This window comes from Thunnus maccoyii, chromosome 7 (genome assembly GCF_910596095.1).
Source record: "Thunnus maccoyii chromosome 7, fThuMac1.1, whole genome shotgun sequence".
Lineage (NCBI taxonomy): Eukaryota > Metazoa > Chordata > Actinopteri > Scombriformes > Scombridae > Thunnus > Thunnus maccoyii.
The window spans coordinates 33,765,780-33,787,299 of NC_056539.1; the positions used below are offsets into that span (position 1 = coordinate 33,765,780).

General features: G+C 40.1%; 1 protein-coding gene across 4 annotated transcripts in view; it reads left to right on the forward strand.

Annotated features, from left to right (window-relative positions):
- Positions 1 to 21,520, forward strand: part of patj (PATJ crumbs cell polarity complex component) — a 148,210-nt gene that overhangs the window by 109,160 nt on the left and 17,530 nt on the right. For all 4 annotated transcript variants that reach the window (XM_042416601.1, XM_042416602.1, XM_042416603.1 and 1 more), the window contains 3 exons: positions 18,570 to 18,657; positions 19,987 to 20,079; positions 20,668 to 20,766. In XM_042416601.1, the coding sequence (XP_042272535.1) occupies positions 18,570 to 18,657; positions 19,987 to 20,079; positions 20,668 to 20,766 (280 nt within the window). The remainder of the gene's footprint in view (positions 1 to 18,569; positions 18,658 to 19,986; positions 20,080 to 20,667; positions 20,767 to 21,520) is intronic.

A 21,520-nucleotide genomic window follows, 5' to 3' on the forward strand; every position in this document is an offset into this window, starting at 1 on the left:
AACCGACTAAAGCGGGTGTTTTTACTGAGACATCGGCCATTTCTATTTTATTTTTTATTTTTATTTGAACCCAAATTATGATCTTTCCCCTAACACTAACCAAGTGGTCTTTGAGCCTAAACCTAACCAGACCTTAACCACAGCGTTGTCACATCATAAAACATCATTATTCAACGAGTAGAAATGTTAATATTCTACGTTTGTAATGGTGATATGATACGTTATTCACATGTTGAAACGTATATATTTCTGTGGTTTGCAGAAACGTTTTCTTCTGGCGACTGGGTCTGAACAGTGAGGGGGTCTGGGGGCTCTGTTATGCTGGCATGGTTTGGGTCCACTTGTCCCCTTAGAGGGAAGAGTCACTGCTAATCAATACAATATCAATCAATAGTTATGAGTGATCAGCTTTATAATATGATGAAACATGTCTATCCTGATGGGAGTGGTCTCTTCCAGGATGGTTTGATGTGAATCATATGTTACGACCTTCACAGTCACCAGATCTCAACCCAGCTGTTAGACAGCGCTCCACCACCATCATCATCATCATCATCACAACACCATATGAGGAAGATCTTTATGAAGCATGATGTTCCTCAGCAGTCTGGAGTTCTTCTAGGAGGGATGAACACTGTTCACCAACCGCTGAGAACATTTAAACTGACTTTCAGAAAACAGACAGAGACGCTCAGCTAACAAACGACGACTTTCCTCAAACTTCAAAAGTCTAAATTAAAAACCCGCTGATGTGATCTGAGAGAAAAAGCTTCGGCTGCGGCGTCAAAACCGTCACGCGGCTCTCACTTTTAAGTCGCCGCCGGATCAGGAAGTTGATGAAACCCAACAGGAGGAGACAGCTCTACACTTTCAAGATGAATCCTTTGAGACGGGAGAGAAGATGAGGATGAGGGGGAATCTCTGCAGCAGAAGATTAAACTCTCCTGGCCCTCCTCCTCCTCCTCCTCCTCCTCCTCCTCCTCCTCCTCCTGAGCTTTCTGTGTCTGCGGTTGATATGCAGCTTTGAGGTGAGCAGCAGGTGTGGTGTATTTTAACCGAGCTGGTCCCATTAAGGCCGGGTTAGCCGCTCTGTCAGACAGGATTTAGACTGCAGGCTGGACAGGAAGCTGCTGCGAGGAAGGAGACGACACGACAGTTTATCCTCCTCTTATCTTCAGAGAAACAATCTGCCGTTTCACCTGCTGCGTAATAAAGACGAGACTGTAAACAACATCGCAGATTAACAGGAAACAAGCAAGAAAACACAAAAGATAAAAATATAGAGAAGAATCCAGGTGAATGTGTTTAATCTCCGTCTGCAGCTCTGATTGTTCATGTTCGAGTTTCAAGTGTGAGAAGCAGATTATGGATCTGTAGAACAGCTCCATCAGCTTTCTGTCAGCATTAAAAACATTTAACCTGCAGCAGAAAAACCAAGTATTGAGATACTTAAAGCTCCCAACAGTTTGTACATCTCATCCTTTAGCTGCTGGAAACATGAACAGCTGTGTCTGGTCAACAGTGATAGTCAGTGAATTCCTGGATATTAAATGTTCATCTGCAGTAATATTTGTTGTTACAGTGCACTGCAGTAGCATCACATGACATGCTTAATCAAGGTTATGAAAGCCAGAACAAAACCTTCCACTCACATCTTGGGATGTTTGACTTGAAAGAGAACTTATTCTACTTCTAATTAACTATTCTAATTATCTGTTAACTCCCGCTGTTCTTTCATCTGTCTCTATCCGGGGATGTCTCTCATGTTTCTAGGACTCACTCTGTATTGAGAGTGTTGTGTCAGACTGATTTTTATTTGTGGTATTTTAACTGTGAGCTCTCCTTCGTGCCTCCCGGTACATGTAGAGCTGTTGCAGCCGACGCCGCACAAACCAACGTTGGAGGTTTGTCACATGCGGTGGCCCCCGGGGCGCTCCAACGCCGGCTGAGCTGCTGACATCATCTGGAGGAGCAACATGAGGCTCCCTGCTGGCACCGAGGCCGCGGACCTCACGCGCCAGGTCAGCAGCTCCTCCGACAGTCGTGCAGTTGTGTAGTGATCGCCCCGGTGCATATAGAGCCGTTTTCTCTCCTACTCTGTGAGCTCGCGCTGTTTGTTGCGGCTCAGATGCAGCCGAAGCTGCACAAACCAACGTTGGAGGTTTGTCATGTGCGGTGGCCCCCCGGGGCGCTCCACCGCCGGCTGAGCTGCTGACATCATCTGGAGGAGCAACATGAGGCTCCCTGCTGGCACCGAGGCCGCGGACCTCACACGCCAGGTCAGCAGCTCCTCCGACAGTCGTGCAGTTGTGTAGTGATCGCCCGGTGCATATAGAGCCGTTTTCTCTCCTACTCTGTGAGCTCACGCTGTTTGTTGCAAACCAACGTTGGAGGTTTGTGCAGTGAGGTTTGAGCTGATGACATCATCCGGAGGAGCAACATGAAGCTCCCTGCTGGCATCGAGGCCGCGGACCTCACGCAGCAGGTCAGCAGCGTCTACACTCCTCCGACAGTCGTGCAGTGATCGTCCAGCTGCAGGCTGAGGCGGGGCGTCTGCTGGCTTGGCTGCAGGGCGCTTTAACCTGCGATCAATTTGGAAATGAGCTGCGTTTCATGGAAATTTAAAGATGAATTCACAGAGAGAAAGTTGTCCTTCACAGTTTTATTGCAGTGGACCAGTTCCCAGTTTGCAGGCTGAAGAGATACTGTATGAAGTTTAGTGTCAGTATTTGTACATACAGGATGGAATCATCCCATATTTGTCACCGTAACAGGTTTTAATTAATTCATTGTATCTCTAGGGAGTTTCTCTCAGTTAATCCTTATCTTTCCTCCCTGGACTTTCCCTCTCTACCTCTGTGACCGAGTCTCACAGCTGACCTTTGATGGCACCTGTTGGGAACATTTTAACCTGGGAAGCAGAGAAGAAACAGTCCTACAACAAGTGTTTGACTATCAGGCAGTAAAACATAATCTTAAGACAATAACATGAAGATATAAGTTTCCATTTCACTGCAGTCAGTGGAACCGCTGTTAATGTCCACTGAGGACTGATAGAAAACTGTGCCGATTCATGTAAAAGAGCAACAGCCAATGAGGAAAGTCCAACACTCGGCCGGCTGACCAATGGTTTCAAATCAGGCTGTATTAAAGATGTTCACACCAAACGCTGAGACCAGAGAGATGAGCAGACGACCAACGGGACTTTATTTCATCAACGCAGCTCTCCTTCAACTTCACACCTATTTATACCAAAAGCAGACGTGACTTCCTGCCTGTGTTTTTGGCACTTTCGTGAGAAAAATGATCACTTGGACTTTGACCAATGGGTGTAGATGTCACTGCACCATTGGGACATTTCTTAATTTCTGCTGTGTGTGTGTGTGGTGTACTTTGCTGCCCCCTTTACTAATATTTCCAGGTGTCTCCTGTTTGTCTGGTGGCCTATTGCTTTTTGGATGGATCAATGACCGGCGTAGGTCAAGTCCATCTTATAAAAGTTTTGTCTTCCCAGAGATTGTAACCAGAACTTTCAAAAACAATCTCCTTTAAATGAGATTGTTTTCGCCTGTCCATTGGTGTTGTGCAACCCTTAGTGTTTTGGTCTAACTTCATCACTCAGTCAGTCAGTCAGTCAGTCAGTCAGTCAGTCTGGCTCTGCTGTTGCGTCCAGCCAAGAACAGACTTTTAGTTCCTTTTTTAATAAATGTGGCTTTTCTACTTGGTCATAGAGAGGTTTGTACCGTACTGACTGTAGTCTGAGATCTCCAACTGCTCGCAGGTCATTGTTGTGCCCGCAGTGACACCCACAGTGTGTTTCCAGTTGTTCTCTGTGTAAAAGTCGTATAACGTCTTTTGTGTCTGCTGATGATGTCATTGATGATGTCACTTGAGTCAATGTCAGTTGAGGTGATGAAGTTTGATAAGCAGAATAATCTGGGAGTGTAGAGTTAGAGAGACGTGAGGTTAGCAGCTCCAGGCTACTAGCATTAGCCGCTACTAGCATCACACACCAAAATCTGTTACAGGTGCATTGTGGGAAGAGAAGAGAGACATCTCTGCTTCTGCTGCATCAATTTACAGCTTTTTTTTTTTTTTTTTTTAAAATGTCCATCATAAGTCTGATGGTGTCAGATCATAAATCTGTTTAGGAAGCACATCAGAAACAAACCAAACTAAAGGACTTCAAAATAAAACCAAATCAAAAGATGTTCACTCATCCTGTCAGCGTAAACAGAACCTGTCTCTAATGTTTGAGGTCTAAAAGACTGATATGAGCTCAGGAAACAAGAATCAAGGTTGAGAGTTTGTGAAAGCAGCTCGTTAGTGCTCTGAAGTTTGACATGAATAGGTGCATTGTGGGTAATGTAAGTGACAAAACAACAAACTAAAGGACTTCAAAATAAAACCAACCAAAAGATGTTCACTCATCCTGTCAGCGTAAACAGAACCTGTATGTCGTCCTGCACATACTTGATCCAACAGGTTTTATGGTTGTTTGTCTTGTAACGTTGAATGTTTGAGGTCTAAAAGACTGATATGAGCTCAGGAAACCAGAATCAAGGTTGAGAGTTTGTGAAAGCGGCTCGTTAGTGCTCTGAACTTTGACATGAATATTTAAAGCTGCTGTGAAGTTAATTCAATAAGAGACAAACTGAGAGACGGCAGCAGACTGCAGAGTCAGGAGGGAGGATGAGAGTCAAGACGTCAGACAGCAGCGATCAGCTGGAGAACAGCGCGTATGTCGGTTGTGTATCTGATGCAGTCACATGACGCAGATGGAAACCAGATAAACGAGGCGTCATGCAGATTTTTTACAACTGCAAGAACATCAGATCAGAGTCAGAGATCCAGAGAGGATCAAATATTAATGAGGATCATCTTCTGCTTCACTGTGAAGATGATTAAACAGGTAAAGATTCATTTATGCTTAAAAAAGCAACAAACTGGAGAGTTAAAACATAAATAACATAAAAGTAACGGCAGAAAACACAAAAAAATACAAACGAGTCCTGAAGTTTAAAAGGAAAAATCTCATGTTGAAGGTAAAATACTCAAAAAAACAACAAATACAGAGTCTCCATTTTAACTTAATCCACTGTCTTGAGTTAGTAGATTAATAACTGTATGTATGTGTAAGTATAAATCTATTTATCAAATTACCAAAATGTTAAAAAAAAAGAAACAAACTGCAGCATTTTGAAGACCTGAAGACAAACAGCTGAGCAGCTCCTTCACAAAATATAATGAATTATAATAATCGATGCCTGAAGAAACTGTTCAACGATTTTAGAAACTGTAGTAAACAATAAAACCAATAAAACAGATAAAAGACAATAACAAATAAAATAGATCAGAGGCAGTAAAACATTTTAAAACATGAATAAGATAAAATATTTCATCTTGAAAAGTGAATTATTAAGTTATTAAATCCAAAATGTGTCCAAACTGCTGCACAAAACGTTATTAACTGTAATTATTACAAAAATATATTTTTAGTATTTGTCAATCAAATCAGAATCTTAGAAGATAAAAAGGTTTGGTTCACTTTGTGAAATACAACATTAAATATAAATAAGAATAAACCATCAGGATGTTTGTTGTCTGTTTAAACGTTTACATCCTCCGTCTGACAAACGCAGACAGATGAGCGTCGGCGAGCGGAGAGACGTCGCTAAAGACCGCCGTCTTCACGCTGACTGATGGGCCGTGTGTGTGTGTGTGTGTGTCAGAGCGCCAGGATGAAGTGAAGGCTCATGGGACGCCCGCATGTCAACACGCCACATAAATCACAGTCACAACAAGACGTTACGTCTGTGACTGACGGAGAGAAGACTCATTTCTGCTCTGAGGCTGAAAAACTTCCGTCTCATCACTTCTACATTAATGTTAACGGACTAATTAGTACTTAAAAAGGACTAAAAAATACTGTTTGTGTAAAAATAAATGACACATATTTACTTAATAGGCTTTAAATACATGTTGGATTAAGATTTATGTAGAATAAAACTATTTAATTCAACAAAAAGACCAAAAAGAGGAAGAAACACTTTTTTTTAATCAAGATGTAAAAATGTTTGAGTGACACTGAAGCAAAGATGATTAATAGAATTAAAAATGTATTAATCATTAATCTAATATCCGTCAGTACAGTTTAAGGGTTTAAGGAAAGCAACAACATTTGAGGCGACATGAAGAAGTTTAACATGTTTATGTATTTGATTCATTTATTTTTACCCAGTGGATGAAACATTAGGAACATCTTTCAGTACAATACCGTCAACAACCATCAAATACATCCAATAATAATCATAAAGTAGAATATTCAGCTGTCTGACAGCGTCAACAAACACTGAAATGTCAGAAGATCAGCTGTGAGGATCATGAATGTCTGAACACAGTTTCATGTCGATCAAGTAAACAATATTTATCGCCAAATAAACAGAATAAATTATAAATCAGATGAAGGCAGTTAGAGGCCAGATCACATCTCTAAATGAGGATCCAACCAGATGAACCTGCAGACATGTGGTTTGATCATGTGACTCCAGAACGACACATCTGGCGTCTCTATCAGCAGGACGACATCATCTGTCTGTGTTTTATAAAACCTTTAAACACGTCACTGTTAATCAATAATGATGTTTAATGATGTGACTCAGGTCTGGTTGGGTTTAAAGATGATGGTTTGGGGTTAAAATGATCACTTTGTTAAGGTTAGAGAAACATGTGGTGGGTGAAAGTCACTACTTCCTTAAAGTTAGACCACCTTCGTTGTCATGGCAACAATAATAACCACGGGATAGAGCCTCCATCCACCCTATATATATATATATATATATATATACGTCATCTGAACTGCTCCACCTCACAGTTACTACGACCGCTAGATGGCAGCTGTCACTCAAACCAATTATAGCTGGTTTTCCAGCGACTGACATTACGACCACACACACTGCAGAGAATCATCAGTGACTCTGCAGCTCCTCTCGGCTTTACGGAGCTTTATAGTGAGTTTCAGCTCATTGTTTATCTGTCCGGCTGTTCTGGTTCACTCTCAGCGTCTCATAGTGTCGTTTTGAGCCGCAGCAGGCAGCTGTTTTCAGAGAAAAAGCTGTAAAAAGCCGCTGTGCACTACCTGCTCAGCACCAAACAACAAACAGACACAGTTAGCTGTAGACTAGCTGGTGAACATAGTGGAGCATTTAGCAGCTAAAGAGCCATTTATTTCCCTCAGGAGTTGGTGGAGAGTAAAAACAGAGCTAACAGAGAGTGAATATTGGACAGAAACACGACTCCACATGAATGATGATGTTGCTCCGTAACTGCTGGATGTGGAAACAAGTTCAACATATCAGCTTAAAGCTGATGGTGAGTCAGTGTTGTTAGTTAATGCAGGTTTAAAACAATCAGAGAACAAGATCAGAGACTTTATTATGTTGTTTTTGGATCTGAATATCTGTGTGTGCTGATCAGTTTCTTCAACAACATTTAATCTTCTAGCCGTCGAGTGATTTCAGCATCCAGCCTGTTTAGCCGGCGGGTTCGAGCGTCGACATCCGTCACACCTGACAGCTGCTGCGTCGCTGCCGGGTCACAAACCTGCAGGAAGGAGCAGACTGTTGACGGCTCCGACGGCATTTTTAAACACGAGTTCTGGTCCTGATATGAACCGGGTTCGACATCTGACGCCCTCCAGCTGTTCAGTTATCACAACAACATGACTGAAAATGTGAAACGTGAAGGAGGAATATCTCAGACTCAACTCACCTGTGCAGCAAAGGGAAACCACGTTTCTCACAATTTTGGTTTTTACATATTTGAGGTTTTCACCAGATTGTGTCAAAGTGAAGACGACTGCACATTAAACTAATGATTTTATTATACGATCAGTGTTTTGACCACTCTTGATCTTTCTTTCCTGGACCTCAAAACGTGTGTCAGTGTATTTGGGCCTTCAGTGAACAAATGTGGAATTTAACTTCTGCTTTAATGGAAGTATTTCACTTTTGCAAGCATGAAGACTCTTTTCTTTCAACTAATAGTATCTCAGGAAAACCTTCTATTATAAACATTTATATACAGTACTGTGCACAAGTTTTAGGCAGTAAAAGTAAAGTGAAGATGCTTTCATGAATAGTTGTTATTGATCAGTTAACGTGATCCAGAGTTCAGTAAACAGCAGAAATCTAAAGTGAATCAATATGTTGCTGTGAGCAGCTTTGTCTTTAAAGCAGCAGCAGTTCTCCTCAGTGTTTCAGCTACTCGGCAGGTCGGTCGTTCCTGCATCTTGGAGAAGTTTCACACAGTTCTTCTTCTGCTGCTTCTGTCTCTTCATGTTAATCCCCGACTGACTCCATGATGTTGAGATCAGAGACTGAAGATCTTTATGACTCTGCTGCATTACGGAGAAGAATCTAAACATCTAGTGACTAAAACTTTTGCACAGTTCTGTATGTTAATAAATAAGAATAGAAGTTGCTAGGGGTGTGCCCGAATACAAATACATTATTCAACAAAGCACAAATAGTGCAAATAGTGTTTTTTTTTTTTTTTTTTTTTTAACGAATATTTGTTTCATACAAATATTTTAAAAATTATTTGTTTTCAGGAAGAAGAATAAAACATGTCAAACACCAGCGTGCAGGTCGGTTACATCACTATCTCAGTGTCTCTCCTCTGCTCCGCTGTGACGTCTATCAGCAGGTCTCAGTGAGGGGAGTCACATCCACCTGCTACATGACGCACATTTCCTTATTTGGACATCAGTCCTGGAGTTTGGAGCTGAGCTACTGACACACGCTTCATGAACACTTATTGTAACACTTTAATTTTCTAAAATTAAAAGTGTAATAAAAACAAAAAGGGGATTTTTAAGCCTCTTTCCACTTTTATTCGAATAAAAATACAAATAATTTTGCTGCCTCAACAAATACAGATACAAATACAAATACTGGACTCTCTGCACATCCCTAGAAGTTGTAAAAATAAAATAATCGAGCCAAACATACAATCACTACATAAGAAAGTGTAAGATAAGATCCTCCATGTTGTTGTGTTGTTGTTTGTTGTGTTGTTGTTTGTTGTGTTGTTGTTTGTTGGGCTGTGAGGAGAGTCAGGAGGACTCGTCCTGTCTCTCAGGTGGAGGTGGAGGTCTGATTAGATCTGTTCATGTGGTTCTTCCCATGATCCACCTGTGTGTCAGACATCTGCAGGGACTCTTGTGTTTGGTCAGAGTTCACCAGACAATTTTCTCCCCTCGTGACGGCGCCGCGGTGTTCTGTCTCCTCGCGGCTGCTCTGATTGAATCCCGGCCAGCGTGTCGGAGCAGAAGGACACTGTGTTCAGCTGGGTGACAAAATCTCGTTAAAGTCGTGTCCACGGGCCGCCGCTGAATGATTTATCTCTGGGTAAAGGTCGCCACGGCAATGAGCAATGGGATGTCGGCGGGGCAGGAGCCTCTGAGTGCTTCGCCATGGCAACAGAAACATTAACTGTCACCCTGCTGGCGTGACGTCTGTGAGGGACACTGGTGATAAACTGCAGTCTTATTGGTTTCAAATAATCATTGAACTAAAGAAGGAAACAAATAAAGACAAACAGCTTCAAATATCACAACACTCGTCTGAATGATGATATAAAAGCAGGTTTAAAAGGTCAGAGTGAAACTTCTCCAGATGCTTGTTTTTTGAAAAGCATCATATAAACACTAATGGTTCTGTTCACATCTACTCTGCAGCAACATGGCCGACCATCTTTTTTTTAACCTGTTAGACTCTTAACAGGATCAGTCTCTGATCCCAACATCATGGAGTCAGTCGGGGATTAACATGAAGAGACAGAAGCAGCAGAAGAAGAACTGTGGAAACTTCTCCAAGATGCAGGAACGACCGACCTGCCGAGTAGCTGAAACACTGAGGAGAACTACTGCTGCTTTAAAGACAAAGCTGCTCACAGCAACATATTGATTTACTTTAGATTTCTGCTGTTTACTGAACTCTGGATCACGTTAACTGATCAATAACAACTATTCATGAAAGCATCTTCACTTTACTTTTACTGCCTAAAACTTGTGCACAGTACTGTATATAAATGTATATAATAGAAGGTTTTCCTGAGATACTATCAGTTGAAAGAAAAGAGTCTTCATGCTTGCAAAAGTGAAATACTTCCATTAAAGCAGAAGGTAAATTCCACATTTGTTCCGTCACTGAAGGCCCAAATACACTGACGCACGTTTTGAAGTCCAGGAAAGAAAGATCAAGAGTGGTCAAAACACTGATCGTATAATAAAATCATTACAGTTTAATGTGCAGTCGTCTTCACTTTGACACAATCTGGTGAAAACTTCTAATGTGTAAAAGTCAAAACTTTGAGACATGTGGGATCCATGAACGGATCAGTGTCTCTAACAGTTAGAGACACTGATCCATTCTGAGTTTTTCGTTGTAAAATTTAAAGATTTACCTTTTAAATGAGACGAGTGTTATGACTGTAATCAAAAGGGAGTCGATCTGCAACAACTCACACAAATATACATCAGTCAACCACCAGAACCCGACCCGCAAACAGGCTGTAGTTGTAGTTTGTTGTGAAATGTGTAGTAGTTGATGGAGGCAGCTAATATCTGCAGGATGTTTCTAGTCAGTGTTGTTGTGTTGTTGTCTCTAACAGATGAGACGCCGTCATCTTCATCGTCCGTCGGCTCTTCACTTCTTCTTGACGAACTTCTTGCGGCTGGCGTTGGGGTTGGCTCATCTAATCAGTGCATTGGCTCGTTTAATCAGTGCATTGCGTATCCAATGCACTGATTAAACTATGCAGTATTTGTAGATCAAATCATTTGTTTGTGTTAGCGTTACTCTGCATTTCATAAGAGTTGTTTCACAATAGATTGTTTATACATCCTGAACAATAAAAGTACACTGTTCTGTTGACAGTCTTGGTGCATCTTCTCAGAGTGGAGACCTTCAATTGACGTTGCATACTAAAGTAAATTACTGATGCACAGCCTTTATTCTCCTGCACGAGAATGGCCTGAATTGTAACATTAAGATTCTCACTCGGATTTTAAAGACTGAATGTTTTTGTTGTTGTGTTGTTGTGTTGTTGTGTTGTTATGCAGGTCGTTTGTTGACGTTAGCAGGAGAGAGGCGACGCATTCGGGAACACGCAACAACATTAGATTTTCCTTCACATAGAAATCAGTCAACAGGCTGTTACAGACCACCGAGAGAGTCTGTGTTACATGACTACTCGTTCACTCACTGGCAATAAAAATCATTAATACATGTAAATTGCTTCACAGTTCTACATACAGAACCTTTAAAACATTATCACTCATTAGTTCACATGATCCTTTAGTTTATATTAGTGGATGAAAAATGTCAAATATTTCATCACAGTTCTCGTTTCCACGGTTACTTTTTATTCTGTTTTAGTCTCATTTTTGTTTGTTTGTCATCATAGTTGTAGTTGATGAAATTAACTGTTCTAAGAAGAAATAAATCATCAGGATGTTGTTTATTCTGTCAGAAACATTCATATTGTGGCAGTAATGAACCTTTGAAGGGTGAATGTTGAAGGAAACACCTGCTCAGACGGACGATGAGAAGATGACACAGTCTGTCCTGCACGACAGAAGCAGGAAGTAACAGACTGACCTATAAATCCAGTTTCCTGTCGGCTTCACCTTCACAGAGGAGACAGAAACACATTAACAGTAATTGGGAACGGGTCAGTTACTGGGCAGACGGGAACTGCTCATGAGGAGAGGAGGGACGGACGGAGGAAAGACGGAAAGACAAAGAATTTAATTTAGTTTTGTCTCGGTTAATTAGATTAAAGGGTCACTCCACGGATTTTACTGTTCCAACTCAGCCTGTGAGACAGCTCTGTGATGTTGTTCAGTCAGGTTGTGGCTCAAATTTTAACTGAATTTACAGAAAATCATCAAAAGAAAATGTTTGTTTCCATCCACTGCTGTTGTGTGAGTATTAGCAGATAAACAGCAGGTGGCGCTGATTCTCCAGTTGGCGCCATTTAAACTGTTGAAGAAGAAGAGAAAACAACGAGATGACGTCTTTAAAAGAGCGACAGTCAAAGCTCAAACGATGGAAAACATGCTGGAAATATGACATTTCTGTTAGTTTCATGTAGTTTCACGTTTTCAGCTCTTCAGTGACATTTAAGTCACATGATTCATGTCTGTTTACGTTTGATTTTTATCGACACAGCTACTTTTACACCTCAGTTATTAAAGGTATTTATGCTTTTTTCATATTTCTGGTGTTTCTACTCAAGTTATTTAAAGCACAAATCGAAAATGTGAATAAAACATGTGGATGGAAACAGACTTTGGATCTGGAGGAGATTTAAAGGATGTGGCTGTTTACCAGGCAGGGAGGATTAAAGAGACTGCCCAGGTGCATTATGGGAAATGTAGGATCCATTGTTTTTTGAAGTAACTGAAGTATTCTAGAAACACCTCAACATGTTTCCAGGTGTAAAAAGTAGTATGAAGCCTGTTGATTGTCAGAAATTCAGGATATATCAGGATAAACTACTGGAGACGTATCATGTGGTTTTCAAGGGTCAAGATGTCACTGATGATGTCACTGATGATGTCACAGCGCCGGTTGGGGCTGAAGACTACAAGTTGGAGAAGTAATGAAATCTGGAGGTGTGGAGTTAGAAAGAAGTGATGTTAGCAGGATACGTTAGCCGCTACTAGCATAACACACCACACATCTGTCGAGTTGCATTGTGGGTAATGTAGGCAGCATGAATGTGTGGAATAAAAAAGACGATATCTCTGGTTCTGCTGCATCAACTTTTTATTCTTTAAAAAAAAAAAAGTGTCCTTCGTGAGTCTGCTGATGTTACAGCAGTGAGATGATGAATCTGTGGAAACTCTTCATACATAAAACTTCTTAAAGCTGTTTCACATCAGGTCTGAACTGAACTGTTGTGTTTAGTTTTCTTTTTGCACATTTGTTCTGTAACGTTCGGAGCAGTGATGATGATCTTTACTTTAACTGATCTTGATGAGGAGATGAGAGGAGGAAGAGTTACAGAGACGCTAAATATTTGTCATATATACGAGTGAATACAAGACTCTTTCCTGTTCGTGTCACTCTCAGCAGAACTTACCAAAGAAAACAGATTCTTACCAAACAATAAGACATTAATAAGTTACGTCAATCCAAGAACTTTCTCACATGCAGGACGCTGAAGAAGCTGCTGCTCCTGATGAATACTCTTCATCTTTTTTATATTTTAATTGAGCTCTTTAAAGCCTGTTTTATAACAGATGTGATGTTAATAGATAGAAAGACGAGGAAATCTTCATCTAATCATTGATGCTTTCTCAGAAGACGTTTAATAAGACGGAGAGACTCTGAAGAGCATCCATTAGATAATAATAATGATATTAATCAGGACAATCTTTAATAATTCTCTCTCATAGTGTTCAGTACATCATTTCCCTCCTGATCAGACTACAGATGCAGAACAATGTGTCAGTAATCTGGAGATGATTTACCATCATCATCATCATCTCACTTCTGTCTTTATGAAATACTCAACAGTTTCTGAGCTCAGCGTTTGGTTGAACATGTTCTGAACAGGCACTTAATATCCAGTGACCCTGAACGCCTCCTGACAGCATCAACCTGCAGTAATCAGATGTTACAGGCTGAACTTCCTGCAGAACGATGTTTGTTAATATTCTAGACATCACATGACTATAATGGTGTCATATTTTGTCATTAGAGGTTGCATTTGTTGGAGCGCTGCCCTTTAAGAGACGTTCTGGGGATAAAAAGTGTTTGTGTGTCGTTGCAGCTGGAAAACAAGAGTTGTAAAGTCCGTGTTAAGGGTGCAACATTCCCACCAACTTCCAGGTCGTAATTATGAATATCAAGTAGAAATAGACGCCTCACATCGTTCATGGTGATTAAACCCACATGTTGCAACCAAAGAAGAAGAGCTGAGGGAAGATATCGCTGTTTATTATGTAGGAACTGATTATTTACATTTACAAACTTAGATACTTAATACAAAATAAATAGGGCTGTTAATCAATTAAAAAAATTAACGAATTAATCACACAGTTTGCTGTGATTAATGAAGATTAATCGCTTTTTTTCTTCTTAATATTGAACTGGTAATAATGGATATTAAAATGTAAAATCACAGAATTAAGGAAGTATATTTAAATTCAAATACTATTATTTAATAGCATTTTTTTTAACCATAGACTGTATAAAAATACGGACGTAGTTGCCGTGACGTCACTCGTTGGTTTCTGAAGAGCGGTTTTGAAGCTCAAAATGAGCCGCTCTGGCCGTCGCCATCTTGGCAGTGCGTGACGCTGCCTAACTCATAACTTTACGGCTTAATAAAATTTAAACGGGTGAGTTATAAAAAAATTCACCCCTGGTGCAGTTGTCATGAAAAAACCGTTGTTTGTACCAGGCTGTAAACATGTTTATTTCTGCTGTAAAGTTGGTATTTTAACATGGAGGTCTATGGGGATTGACTCGCTTTTGTTGCCTCAAGTGGTCATTCAAGGAACTGCAGTTTTTGGCACTTCCTGTTGGCTTCATCTTACAGCTCCAGAGGTTGCTGCTTGGTTTGAACACAGATTCTCTCCCGTGAAGGTCAATGACTGTCATCTTGAAAAGTATATTTCTTATATGCACTAACAGAAATAATTATAAAACCCAGATCTGTATGTTAAATGTGTCAGATATCCACTTGATATGACTAACTCAGACTGCTGAAGCTGAATAGAAGCTTCACACAGACTTTTAAATGACTGTGTGGACACACTGTGGATTTTATCCTCCATCACTTCCATTGAAAGCACATTTGAAGGATCTTTTAATATCCAGTATGAACAGGAGGAATGATTACAGCGAGGAAAACCTCCTTCACTGTTCATATGGACACCTGACTGCTAGTTTAACACACACTGGGAACACTGGGAACACTGGGAACATGTCCTTTAAATGTGTCTTCAGGTTTAGCAGTCAGAGCTTTGAGACAAAGCCTTCCTCCATCTTTTCATCTCCAGCTCCTGTGATGCTAATCTTGGAGCTCCAGATGGCTCTATTTAGAGCTTCAAATCAAACGAGAGGCTTCAGTCGGCTCCGCGGCGGTTTGAAGTGTCCTGATGGTTCATTCGTACCACATGTCGTCATGTAACAGATGTCCTCAGACTGCAGGTATCGCTCCCTCAGCTCCCTCCTCCTCCTTCCTGTCCGTCACAACACTTCGGGGATGTGTTGTTGGTTTTCTGCTCCGTTAGCCGCAGGGCTCGTCATTGTTGTTGATGCTGATGATTTGTTGAATATAATTTCTCCCACAATCCCCTCCTGAGCGAGCGAGACCCGGCGGAGCTGTTTCCAGCCGGCCAGCTGAGTCGTCTGGCTGATGTTGGACTGTTCACATTACTGAAATGTTCCCATCAGGAGCTTTTAGTGAGAGAGGAGACATGAAGGAAGCTGCAGCAGCCTGTGTCTCTAAATTCAACCATTTATTCAACTCACTCAAAGGTTCTGGGGGGGGGGGGGGGCTGCAATGCAACACGATGTCATCTGGCAGGAAGCTGTGTTGGCCAATCACATACATGCAAGAACACATTTGATACGCTCAAGTTTTATTGTTAGTTTACACTGAAATACTAAAATATTTTGCATCCATAGTTCAGTTTAAGAGATCGACACACAGATTAAACACACAGTTACACATATGACACTTTTCATAACACATCAAACAATCACACTGAACGTTCCTGGTGGATTACTTTGTATTGTGAACACTTTATTCAACCGTCGCCGTGACAACTTTACTGAGATGTAAAAACAAACAAACTGTGAGCTGCAGGCAGTAACAGTTCCCACAACTATTCATAGTTTTTACAGCCTTTGGAGGAAAATCGAATCGAATCAATGTCCTGTTTGACCTCCTTTGTGAAGCTTTTTACTTGAATATGAAATTTAGCCAATAAAATTAAAATATTTGTAATATATAGCTGATAATTCAGTTTATCTTCTAGTATTCCAAACAGTACATGTTTCCAAAATAATATAAAATATTCAAACCGGCTCCAGTGAAACCAGCGGGTGACATCACACCTCGCTACGTCCATCTCTATATACAGTGTGTGTTTTTAACGCAGGGCTGTGTGATGATAAACATGGTTTTTGTCAACGTGTACAGGCAGACAGTCAATCATTGCTCACTACTGTCTTGCAGACTTGACAGTGTTTACCTGCAGGATTAATCAGAGCTCAGTCATCCTCACCGACACCAGAATATCTTCCTCGTGAACGTCTGCCGGAGACACTTGAGGAGGTTTCTACACTGTTGATGTTGAGATCTGTAGAGATGACATCATAGTGATTTCCCGCCAGCTGTTCTCACATGTATATTTGCAGTATGTGTGTGTTCATGGTGATGAAGGAACATGTCACTCAGTGCAGCAGTGTGGCTCATTAACATGTTTTAATAGGTTTTAGACAACAGAGGCACAGAGGAAAGATGCATCAGGCTTGGATACACACACAGTACTTGTAAAAATGCAAAATGCATCATCATGGTCGTCACTGACAACATGCACACTGTAGTAGAGAAGCTGCAGATGATCCGTTAAATTAGATCAGGTTCATTAGTGTGTTGAGCCCTGCAGGAACTCAGTGTGGCTGCAGCAGCGATGCAGCAGCTGTGTGTTGTGTTATTGCAGCTGTACTGCAGTGCTGCTGCTGCTGCTACTGCTGCAGGCTGCAGCTCTGCTACAGCTCCGTCTCACCGGCACACCGAGGATAATGAAACACCGAGCCGACATGTGTTCAGTGTTTAGGCTGCTGTCGGTGTGTGTGTGTGTGTGTGTGTGTGTGTGTGTGTGTGTGTGTGTGTGTGTGTGTGTGTGTGTGTGGGGGCTCAGGTGGTGAAGCTCTGCTGCATTAATAATAAACTCCATCAGCTGAGGAGATTAAAATGTCATTTTTTTTGTTTCTTCTTTGCTCTTTTCATGTTGCAGCCAAAACAAATCTCTCTCTTTCTGTCTGCAGGTGTTTTTCCTTCCACTTCTTTTTAATTTGCATTTTCAATTTATGCAAAAAAAAACCCTGACTGGAAACAGAAAACAGTGAAAGAGAAAAAAGTAGTTATGTGGATAAACAGACTGTAACCTTCCTGAAATGTCATATTTCCATCACGTTGACTGTCGCTGTTTTAATGACGTCATCTCGGATGGAAACTTCACTTCTGTCTCTGCTGAACAGAACCAGCTGGTCTTTGGACTTGTGTTGACATATTTACAGTATCCCCCATAATCCTTTATGACTATTCTTTAGGTTTTACACTGTTTGTTTATGGAGAAATAAACATTTACAATCCCACTTTATTATAGTCCAGTGTTACCTAAAACAGGAGCTGATTCAATGAAAGTTACTGAATGTGAAAGATGCAACAACATTTTTGAAAACTGATTTTTGTGTTTTTGAATAAATATGAGTCAAATTTACCCCCGAACACCTTCTATGTATAAAACTGTGCACAAAAATAAAGAAAAAGCTTAAATATTGTTGCCTATTCTGGGTCATTTTGGGTAAAGTGTATGTGAGAGTGAAGAAGTGTGTCTGTATTCAGAGCTGGATGATATCCTGAATTATTAGATTAATTTAAATTTTTGTTTTTGCACGAAGTGTAAAATGTCTAATTTTTGAAAATTCCAGTTATTACAACATTGACAACATGACAGTGATTAGTTGCACCACATGTTCACCATCAGGGCTGCAACTAAAGATTATTTTCATTATCAATTAATCTATGGATTATTTGATTAATCGATTAGTTGTTTGAACCATAAAATGTCAGAAAATGGTGAAAAATGTGTTTCAGTGTTTCCCAAAGACCAAGACGACGTCTTCACATGTTTTATTTTGTCCACAACACAAAGATCTTCAGTTTACTGTCACAGAGACTAAAGAAACCAGAAAAAAATCACATTTAAGATGCTGGAATCAGAGAATTTGGACATTTTTCTGCTTAAAAAATGACTCATAATGATTAATTGATTATCAAAATAATTGCAGATTAATGTAACAGTTGGCAGCTAATCGATTGATCAACTAATCGCTGCAGTTTACAGGACTGTGCTGACTGCAGGTGGTTCTCTGTCTCTGACTCTCTGGTTGGGTGAGCTGAAGCTCTACCTGCAGGGAGCTAACGCTAGCAGACGCTAGCTAGCAGCGGTCTGCAGGTATCAGCCTGGACGTCTCATCGTCTGCTACTGACAGTCTGTAGCTGTGTGGCATAACAGCTCCTTTATTATTCACAGGACGTCCTGAAAAATATGATGTTTAATTCTATATGTTGCATTAAAAAAAAGTATTAAATTGTTAATTGAAGTTTGACCACTGAGCCCCGTCTGTCATTTTCTTTTCTGTCTCGTTTCATTAATTGTTGTGTAAAATGATAATAGTTTATATGGACACTGTTATATTTATGAGCAATAAGAGTTTTATTCGAAATTCTCTGTGTGTCTGTTCTGTCTGTAGAAATGAAGATGCTATAAACCAGATGGCCGTCCCCCCCTTCCCGACCCCCCCTCCTCCTCCTCCTGCCCTCAGCCCCGTCAGTCCGGAGGTAACAACACACACATTTACACACACACCATATCTATCTATCTATCTATCTATCTATCTATATAGATATAGATATAGATATATACAGATATATAGATATAAACATTTCTCAGCTTGTCATTTAATCAAATTTAATATTTGTTATGAGCAGCAATTATTGCCAAATAATGGACCTACAACTAAAACACTGCAGAGCTCCTTTGAAATGTATTTTTTAACCTCAAACATAAATGAATAAGTAACATAACATAAGTAATATTCTTTAAGAATAAACATAAATATATAAAATGAAAATCAGCATCATCTGCATTACCTTTGGAACAAGTATAACTATTAAAAGTAATACTTTAAAAAACCTAATCAGTGCCTGCCAGCATCATTATTACCCAGAGGAGAGACTTCAGCGGTGGAACATCTGTGCCTGCTGATTCGCTGCTAATTAACAACCCAGATATAACGAGTAGAAACTCATAAACTAAATCAACTTCACACTTCTTTCACTTCTTTCAGTGACACTTTATTTTTCAGGTCCTTCCTGGAGGTATTTGCAGGTATTTAACAGTTGATTTTTTAGGACATTTTACAGAAAGGTGGTGCACAATGGTACAAATTACATGAGGAAACTGAAAAAAGTGTGAAGTTGGTTTAGTAGTTAAATGCTGATTTGTTATATTTGGGTTCATATTGGTAATTTGCAAAAACTCTGACTTTTAACTCTTTAACTGACAGAAAATACTCTCAATACTCTCAGCTACATATTAGCATGTTAGGTTGTTTATTTAAAAACTCACCTAAGAATTAACAGTTACACAGCAGCTACTTTCAGGAAATTATAATGAAAAAAAGACCTAATATACTAACATGTATTTTGACACACAAAACTTCTCACTGAAAGTATTTACTGTCAGTTAAAGAATCATCAAGAGTCTAATTTATGTAAGTTAACATCTCCGTATGAACCCAGATGTAATGAGCGTGTACTACTAAACCAACTTTACACCTTCTTCTTTATTATAATTTGTACCAAACTGCAGCAACGTCCCTGTAAAATGTCTAAAAATAAAGTCAAATGACTCAGAACATTTCCAGGACATTAGTATAAAACTGAAGTACCAGTAAAATAAAGTGTTATACCTCTTATCTTCCAGCCTGCAACCAAACGTCCCGACATCATGAGACAGGAGGAAACGTTAACTGTCAGTTTTAATAAATGGAAATATTTTTGACAGAAGAAAGTTTACATCCAGTTTGGATAAAAGACACCATGAATGCAGGCGTGAAGCCCAGAGAGACGTCTGTCGTCTGACCTGTTATATTCTCTGTGTGTCAGTCTGTGTCTGCAGCGCCGCTCGCCGTCTCCGCCCTCACAGACGGACCGCGTCCTCCCGACAGTCTGACGCTCCACCCGTCCTCAGACACGCCGGTCAGTCCCAACCTGCTGTCACCTCGCTGGTGTTTCAGGTTTTACCAAAAATTTCAAATAATTTCCTCCAAGGATTAATCACCATGAATTAAATTAAAGTTTTAAAATGGCAATAAAGTTCAGTTTATTCTAATTATTTTATGATGTTCCCTCATATTTGTTAGATTATGTCTTCATCGTAGAATAAAGTGATGGAAAGTAACTAAGAACATTTACTGTGCTGAAGTACAATTTTGAGGTATTTGTACTTTACTTGAGTATTTCCATGTGATGCTCCTTTCTACATTTCAGAGGGAAATATTGTACTTTCTACTCCACTACATTTATTTGACAGTTTTAGTTACTTTTCAGATGAAGATTTGACACAATGGATAATATAACAAGCTTTTAAAATACAACACATTGTTAAAGATGAAACCAGTGGTTTCCAACCTTTTTGGCTTTTTGACGTCTTACAAAAAGCAGTGTGTAGTCGGGGTCACATTTCACATGTCTATGAGTTGTTAACAGCTTTCATGCAGGACTTTTACCTGTAATGGAGTATTTTTATATTGTTATACTGGTACTTATAAAGGATCTGTTGAACAGGACGAGATGAGTGATGAAGCTGAACAGAACAACAGGAACAGAAGCAGCAACAGCAGCAGCGCCCCCAAGAGTCTGAGAGACACCGACACCTCCAGGAAGGTACTGAAGCCTTTTTTAAGCTTTATTTGTTCAGCACTTTAAAAAAACAGAGTTACAAAGTACTTTAGTCGTGTGAGTTTTATTTATATAGCGCCAGAAGTTATTTCAGGGCGTCTAGACTGTACTCTTTACTTTACAGCAAAATGAAGACAAAGACAGTTATCACATTAGGATTGTTTCTGTAGCTTCTTTTAAACTGCTTTATCGAGGAGGTAAAGACGTCATAGCAACGTCTTCATCGCAGCTGCCAGAGACTGACGTGCATCTCTTTCCCAGCTTTCACAACCTAAAATGACAGAAACCGTCTTTGGGAAAAATTTACTTGATGTGTACTTGGATTTTTTTAATTTGGTCAACCGCTAACATGGAGGGGACCGGGCTTATGACCTGTACAGCAGCTAGCCACTGGGGGGCGATCCAGATGTTTTGGCTTCACTTTTTGGGAGCTGTCATGACGTCCAAATTTATATACAGTCAGTGGGGAAAACAGAGTCGGTCCAGGATCCTTCAGGTAGCAGAACTCACATCAATCCCTTACAACTTCCTGTCTGTTTAATGCAGCTGAATTCAAGATATAGTTGTTGTCATTTACACATTGTTCTGTTTCTGTTGTTAGATGTTGGAGGTCGTGTGAAATTTGATCATGTTTTCCTGAGATCCTTGTCTTTATTACATTTTCTCTGTATGAAGTTCTTTCAATGTTTCATTTTTTTATCTGTTTGCTATCTTGCACCTGTATTTTATGGTACTATAT